General features: G+C 32.2%; 2 protein-coding genes and 1 non-coding gene across 4 annotated transcripts; 1 reads left to right on the forward strand and 2 right to left on the reverse strand.

Moving 5' to 3' along the window:
- The first annotated feature begins 222 nt into the window (after positions 1-222).
- Positions 223-3,761, forward strand: LOC105202231 (carbohydrate sulfotransferase 11). 2 transcript variants are annotated; one of them, XM_039456906.1, is made up of 6 exons: positions 293-485; positions 566-878; positions 1,630-1,826; positions 2,181-2,300; positions 2,439-2,585; positions 2,913-3,761. In XM_039456906.1, the coding sequence occupies exons 2-6, from the start codon at positions 627-629 to the stop codon at positions 3,325-3,327; spliced, it is 1,131 nt and encodes a 376-aa protein (XP_039312840.1). In that variant the 5' UTR covers positions 293-485; positions 566-626; the 3' UTR covers positions 3,328-3,761. The 2 variants fall into 2 exon arrangements, with proteins under 2 accessions (XP_025993413.2, XP_039312840.1); XM_026137628.2 differs by having other exon boundaries at positions 223-878.
- On the reverse strand, positions 1,212-1,283 carry Trnad-guc. Its single transcript has one exon. It is a non-coding gene; the product is annotated as a tRNA-Asp (tRNA).
- Positions 3,621-7,848, reverse strand: LOC105202229 (SUMO-activating enzyme subunit 2). The gene is made up of 8 exons (XM_011170637.3): positions 7,621-7,848; positions 6,643-6,797; positions 6,276-6,563; positions 6,025-6,092; positions 5,586-5,804; positions 5,259-5,510; positions 4,310-4,905; positions 3,621-4,242 (listed from the first exon to the last, which is right to left on the reverse strand). Exons 1-8 carry the CDS (start codon positions 7,762-7,764, stop codon positions 4,003-4,005), a joined length of 1,962 nt encoding a protein of 653 aa, XP_011168939.1. The 5' UTR covers positions 7,765-7,848; the 3' UTR covers positions 3,621-4,002.
- Between the last annotated feature and the right edge of the window lie 315 nt (positions 7,849-8,163).

Here is an 8,163-nt window from a genome sequence, read left to right on the forward strand (position 1 = left end):
CACTTTAAATAATACATTTTAACAAAAATGGAAATATGTCATAATTATTATGAAAGTGCATTTTATGAAAAGAAAAGATACGATAAAGGATATTGAAAGTCAGCGCGATCATTAGTGCACAAATTATTTAAGCAATAACAAATTTAATGAATCTGATTAAATTCATGTAAAATAAATTAATAAAAATACTATTCACATAAATACAAAGTTTGAAAATCAGACACTACTTCGACTTATTGTAAGATAATAATAAAAGTAGCAAATTAAAAGTGTATAAAAATTTATAAAAAATTATGATAAATAATAAAATTAAGATTTAAAAAATATACTAAGGTACAAAGTTAAAACTAAAATGTAAGTCAGAACTTTTGACTATTACAGTGCAAAATGACGAATCATATCAGTGTTATCACCGAAATAAAACTTAAACAGATCATATTGTCATATAATAACAAAAAAAATAGAGCATTATAAGTTGACAACAGGTATAGTCAAGAGAATTGGTATCTATTTGTAAACTGAAACTCATTTTTTGCATTTAATAACTACGACTTTTTTCTTCCAGATTGAGAGTCATCTTATACGTCGCGTGATTGAAAATCACAGTGTGTTTAATTACATTCATTATGTCCGTTAGGGTGCAATTTTTCAAGTATGGTTTGTGCACCGTACTATATTTTATTGTTTGCGTAATTTTTATTAAAACGAGAAGCTGCGACGTAAAAGAAGCGATAAGGGTGACAACGACTGTGATCAAGTATCAGCCGCAAAAGCCTTTCTTGCCAATTTCAAATAAGATAATTAAGAAAAAAAATGTCGAATTGGAGATCCGCTTGTTGCGGAAGGACGAGTTGGAAGGTGGTACTATTGACCTGCAGGTATACTTTCCTAAAAATTCAAATGAATATTTATGTGCGAGAAAATATAGCTGAAAGTTATAAAGAAAATATAGCAGAGAAGAAACTTGGGATAAATATTAAAATCAAAAAATAATAAAAATTAAAAAATTTTTTAAAGTCTTCACTATATTGTTTAATTAAACCAAGACAATACAGCCAAGGCTCAAGATTTTTTCATTCTTGATAATATTCGAGATAAATAGTTAAAAATTTTTATATATGAGTTTATTAAAAATTGTATATATTTGAAGTTTATGACTATATAAAATATATAATTTAATATTAATAGAATAACACAATGAAAAAAAAATTCTCCCCGACGGGGAATCGAACCCCGGTCTCCCGCGTGACAGGCGGGGATACTAACCACTATACTATCGAGGAAGATATTAAATGTCTTCCAAGTTGTGGTACTAGTATTAAATGAAATTTATATTCAATTTTTAATGATTTTATATACAATATAAATTTTAAATTATCTCGAATGTTATCAGAAATAAATTCTAAAAATATTAATTATATTATTTTAATTAATTAAACTTTTTTTTGAAGACGTACACAACTTTACATGTATAACTTTTCTAATTTTATGTGGTATTATTTTGAGATTCATCTATTTTTGATCATCAATAAGAATTTTATTTTTACGAATATTAAACCTTGTTGAAAGTATATCCAATTAACTTATCTAAATTTCTATTTTACATATACATATTTTTTTATTTAACAGAAGAGTGCGACATTGCTCCAACAAGTATCGAACATCTGCGCAAAGTATAAACTGAGGACTCCTCTTGTCAAAAGGCATTTTTTATATAATGTCGAACATAAATCGTTATACTGCTGGATCCGTAAGGCCGCGTCCACCAGTTTCACCAAATTATTTTCTGACATGAGCAACCGTCAAGTTGATCACGATCTTTACAAGTAGTATTAATCATAATTTAAACATGTTTTAATATATATTATTTTGTTATTAATTAATTAATAATATAATTATTATTAAAAATAATTATTAAATTAAGAAATTAATAATAAGTAAATTGATATAATAATTAATAGATAAATTCAGAATTTATTTTGTTTTTAATTAAAAGATCAAAATCATTTTAATTTATTACTTTACATTTTTCTCATCATTTATTAAATTTTTTATTTCAACCATTTATACATATATTTATCTTTTATTTCATTAATTTTATTTTGGTGAAAAAAAAATTAATGATGTTCAATATTTTAAGACGGTGATATAATGTTAATGATTCGATAATACATTTGTAGAGAAGTGGACTTCTTATCGCCAGAGAGTTTAAAAGATCTACAGCGTTTTGCTGATAACAATACTGTTTTCAAATTGCTTGTTGTCAGGCATCCGTTTCAACGGCTGGTTTCGTCATATCGGTAATTAATCTTGTTAAAAAAAATACATTCAATAATTTGAATTGACCATAACCGATATCACTTTGCGAGTTGAAGAGAAAAATGCAGATTCTATTATTTTCCAATTTACATTACAAAATTATACAAAATTATTTACAGGGACCGCATCGAGGACAATAGCAAGTACACTGCGCAATCTTGGCTTTACGCTCGCCAAATTCTTCATTTGTCGAGGCCGGAACTCTTTCGTTTTAATGCAACGTTAAGTGGTAATATTCTACAAAGAATATTTCTACCGGATAAAAGGTAGGACGTATATACAGCAAACGCTATAATTATAATTTATCAAGGTTGAGTAAATTAATATTATATATTATTCTAAATTAAACAGAATGGCTTCTTTTATTAAATTATTGGGTATACAACTTAGTTCGGTCCATTTTCAAAAGATGGCTCTAGGTTATTTTTCATATATATTTTATGCATTAAAGTTTGCATTTTAAAAATAATTATAATAGTTGATTTCAAATTAATTTGTTTGAAATAAACAAACTTTTTAATGTTATTTAACTTTTAATTTTTTAATTAGTTACAAGTTTCAACCCTGTATAGAATACAGATCCTTCTCCACAGATTAAAAGTGATACCCAGCTTTCGAGAATTCTTGGAGTGGTTGCTGAAACAACCATCGAATCACGATGACGTCCACTGGGCTCAATATCACACCCATTGTGCGGTCTGCGACGTGAGGTACAATTTCATTCTAAAACTAGACGAGTACACTTTCGGGGAGGTCAATTACATTCTGACGAAACTGAGATTAAATAAGGACAAGATCTATTTGCCCAAACTGCAGCGTACTCGTACAGGTATCACCGATTTTGACACAACATGCAAATACTTTCACAATTTAACCACCGATGTGGTCCTAAAACTGTATGAAAGGTATAAAGTGGACTTTGAGATGTATAACTATAAACTAGACAAGTATCTGCACTGTGCCAAGAGCAAGAAATTGATCTTGAGACAAAAAGATAAGCATAAGTAATATTTTAAAAAATGATAAAAATCTTTTTAATGAAGATAAACACATTTTTATATGCTCTTTCTGTAAATTGGATTATAGAAAATATATTTTGATTAATAATCTTTTTTTTTACAAGTTTTTGTGGCTTTTATATCGTCTTTATAAACGTGTGAAAGAAACAAATATATAAATTTCTTTTTAAAAAGATCAGATCTAAAAATGATTAAAACCATGCTTGCATATTTTTTTCATCAGACGAAAATTCCAGAGTATAGCGATTAGATGAGAATATTAATCAATAAAACTTCAATATATAAAAAAGCTATCTATTTATCTTTCCTAATGATTACAAGAATGGCGTAGTAATGACAGACTGATGATACGTTACAACGTATATTCATTAATATACAAAATAAAATTAAGGGTACAAAACACAATCATTAACAAAAAAAAAACTTACACTTTTTTGCATATACATCATGCAACTTTCAAAATAAACTAAATCTCACACAAAGTTCCTCTTATTCTTTACGTTTGTATTTCTGTCTCTTCTGTTCAAAATATTTCTTTAGCATTTTTGGATCCCTTTATTACTTTTCTCATTTCGATTTGAATTTCAAATGTTTTTGAATCCCTTTGTTTTCCATCGTAAACCATGTTCGTCTTCATTTCGAAGTTCTTTCCTTACTTTCGCAATTAATCGTTATCGTCATCAGACACTATCAAACAATCACCGTCATCAGAAAGCTTTCGTTTTCTCGACGTTGATTTCTTCAATTCGGCTGAATTATCATGGGATTCATCGTCGTTATTGATAATGCAAATGTCATCACTATCATCGCCATTATCGATATCCAGCTTACGTTTCTTAACTGTCGCCTCAAATTCATCATCATTTTTGCGCTTTCTTGCTGCCTCCAACGTTTCGGTTACATTCTGCAACAATTTTTTTTAGTAAATAAATAAATGATAAAGTAATCGAAAAAAATATTTTCTAGCTTACCTGTCCATTAGAACTGGAAGACTTTTCCGTTTTCTCTTCCTCCTCTTTCTCCTTCGGTTGAAGCGCGTTCTTGTCCGCCAGTATTAAAAATTGCGGGCTATCGTCCTTCGGGCCAGGTTTCTGTCGATAAACTACGAAGACAGTTAGTGAATAATTCTGCTGGAAGTCATCGACCTTGAGAATCGCTCCGTCCTTGATCCCCAGCTCCTCCAACTTCTTGTCATTATTGCTCTCCGTTTCGCCCTCCTCGCTGCTAATGACGACGGCGCCGGTTCCGTCGATCATGACGTCGGGGGCGATCATGTTGAGTCTATTCTTAAGTACTAGCTCCTCCAGTTCTTTAATAGTCATGCTAGAAGTGTCAACCGCTAATACTGCTTGTGGAGTAGGCGCGCAGACGTAGCACTGCGGATTAGGAGGATTCACCGCCTTTTCTGGAACCAGCAGTTGATTACGATGATTCATTTTCAAGCGCAGATAGACGGATCGGCAGGCTTGCAGATTGTTCTCAAGAACCCGGAACGCATGGAGTACCACCATACCCGCGATGATAGCATTGGTGGTGGCAATCGCCGGAATTATGTTGCCAGCCATTGCTAAAAAAAAAAAAATAAAAAAAAAATAAGAATAATATATTAGAAGGAAAGATTTCATTGACAGTAATTGAACAATTTGAATAAACTTTATGTTTCTATTTAAAACAACATGTAGGTGTATTAAAACTTGGAAAGAAGAGAAAAAAAACCAAGATGTTAGGTGATTGCGATTTCCATGTGAAAACCAACTTATAATTCCTCGTTTTAATTATTATGCTATATATATATGTATCTATTTTATAGGGTTGGAAAGTTGATATTATAAAAATATTGTAAAAAAGTATGGAATGAACCCATTCGAAGAGAGAGAATCCGAAAAGCAGAATGAAGAAAAAATAGGACATGTTACAAACATTTAACATCAAATCTGCTCTTCTGAGGAATTCCAAAAATGTGCGCGCGAATGTTGGCGCATGCGGCGACGAAATCCATGGCATGTTGGTCGTCCTTGTCCCAAACCAAATGATTGTCCGGCACTTTCTCTTGAGAAGACTTTAACATCTGACTCAAGTTCTTTATCGATTCCGCAAATATCGAGCCGCATTTGGAGATGCTCCAACGTTGCTGGTCCTTTAACCCGCTGAGCTCTTTGCTGCATCCAGCCACTTTTCAAAACAAAAAATAAAAAATAATATTCTCACCAAGAAAAATAAAAAATATTTGTGTGAAGGACGGTATACCTCCGTCTGGCAGTTCTCGCCAATTCAATGGCGTTGGAGGTCGGCGCTTCTTCCACAAATTGTCCATACTCAGCAAATATTTAATGTCATCATGGAAGAGTTTAGTGAATAGTTTTTCTGGGTCGTATTCGCAGGACTGGGCCCAAGCTCGTGTGGAAACCCTATCAATATTGCCTTTATCATTGGATTCCGCTTGCAAGGCCTCTTCTCCCGCTGTATCTGCAATATCAAAATACTGTATTGTATCTATTTATATTTTGCTATCGACGATAATTATTAATAATTGATAAAATAATAAAAAATCGTAAGTAAGAAATTTAATAATTAAACATTAAGAACATTGTTTGCAATTCTCAAAATAAAAAATTATCATAAATAAATAAAATATTAGTTATTATAATTATATAATTATAGCAATATTATAACAATTTTTATTTACCAGCCGCTTCAGGATCTGCAGTATCCGGAGAAACATCCTGATCAGGATCCTCTTCACCAAATAATTGACTGCAATATTTATCACACATAAAATTAATTAAGAACTATTGTTTAGAAAATTGACTTTTAGAAGCATGAATAAAAAATTGAATTAAATTTATACATAAATTTAATCAGTGAATAACATAAAATATCTTTGTAGGTACATTAGTTATGGAATATCATATTTTAATGCAGGTTTGCCATAATTACTTGAAGAGATGTTTAGCCCACACAATACAGTGAATGGGTTCACTGGGCGTGTTGCGGATGGTACAACCGGGATAAGTCTTTTGCGCGGCTTTCGGTGTACACTCATAGCACTGACTCAGACCTTTCTTGATGAGTTCGACTTGGCCCTCATAGCCCGCAGTGCCAGATTCGATTAGTGGTACATCAGCTGCTAAACACATACGGTTCACATGATTTCTGGCTGCTCTATTATCAAGAGCGTTTAAAACTACTGTGAACCTCTTGAAGAAAGTCAAGCCAAATTCTGATCTGCAAGTACACAAGATTAAAACATCAAATAGATCAGCATTGCTGCAAATAGAAAACAAGTGCGTCGAAATAAACTTACGACGTAATACTATCATGGTAGTATATCACTTTGACATCTGGATTAAATGTCAATGCCGTTTCACACGCTATGCTGGCTTTTGATTTTCCCACATGTTTCTTTTGGAATAGAAACTGTCTGTTTAAGTTGCTCACATCAATAGTGTCCAAATCAATCTGAAAAACAATAAAGTGTTTAACTGAATACAAAATTAATGATAAAAATATTATGAATCAAAGTACAAAAAATAAAATAAATTTCCAAAATTATAATTATAATTGGCAAAATTGAATGCACTAACCCTAATATAAATTGGTAATCAAGATAAAATAGTTTAATAAGATATTATTATTATATATTAAACAATTTAATCTTTAGCAAGTTACATGGGTTTTGCTGAATCCTTAGGTATAATCAATAATGAAATTAAACAATAAGTTGTTATTATTTATAAAATAATATAAAAATAAAGAACATGTATAATAAATATTGCTAACAGGGTGACGCGTTAGCGTACCACGCTGGATAGTGGACTACAATTCTACAGGTTCAAACTCGTCTCTCAATTTCGCATTTTTTTTTTTTTTATCCACTGATAAATCAGTGTGATAAAGATTACAGGTGCTTTCCAGCTACGACACAAGTTGACACTGTGTAACAATGTTCATTAGTGCGAGTAAGACAACTAAAATTTTCGCTTTTACACTAATGGACACTGTGTTACACAGTGTCGACTTGTGTCGTAGTTGGAAAGCACCCTACAAGTTTCCTCGATCAAGAGGTTGTGGTTTAGGAGTGACATATTCTTGATTAAAAGTGAAATATAAAGAACTAGAGACCCTGTGCTATTTATAATCATAACGATAGGTTGAAGACACATAAATTCTGAAGATTTTTCCAAAAACCCTCTGTCTAAATGTTGATAGACATAAGTTAATATAAAAAACATGTAGAAAGTTGAAAAGTGAGGTTACGTCGGCTACTACAGAATATACTTACAATTTCAATGTCGGCAAACCCGGACATAACCAGGCTCTTCAGGATTTCGCAACCAATACCGCCGGCGCCGACGACGAGCACTTTACTATGTAAAACTGCATCGCGCAATTCCTCGCGAAACACACCACTTATACTCGTCGCCATTTTGCCAACTGAGTCGCTTTCGCGGCGAACAAGCGGCAAGCCGGCATCGGGCTTCCGGCAAATCGCGTGTGACACTAAAAGCGGTCGAGGGGGGGGGGAAAGCAAATCAATGGACGCATCCGTATGTGCATTAAGCGACCGCTCATCGCGCTCATAGGGTGCATTCCAAAATTCTACTTATCGGATAGAGTAATTTTGAGTGATCAATTAGAATAAAAAAATTTTGACTCAAACTATATTGAATTCTAATTATCGGAGATTGCAAACTTTAATATTTTTTCTTAATTATAAAAAAAAATATTTCTAAACTGACTGAAAAGAACAGACTCATAACGAGCAGCGCAGCAACGAACAGACCGCGAAAGTCCCTAGAACCCCGACGGCCATCTTGGCTCACCT

The sequence above is a fragment of the Solenopsis invicta genome, chromosome 13 (genome assembly GCF_016802725.1).
Source record: "Solenopsis invicta isolate M01_SB chromosome 13, UNIL_Sinv_3.0, whole genome shotgun sequence".
NCBI lineage: Eukaryota > Metazoa > Arthropoda > Insecta > Hymenoptera > Formicidae > Solenopsis > Solenopsis invicta.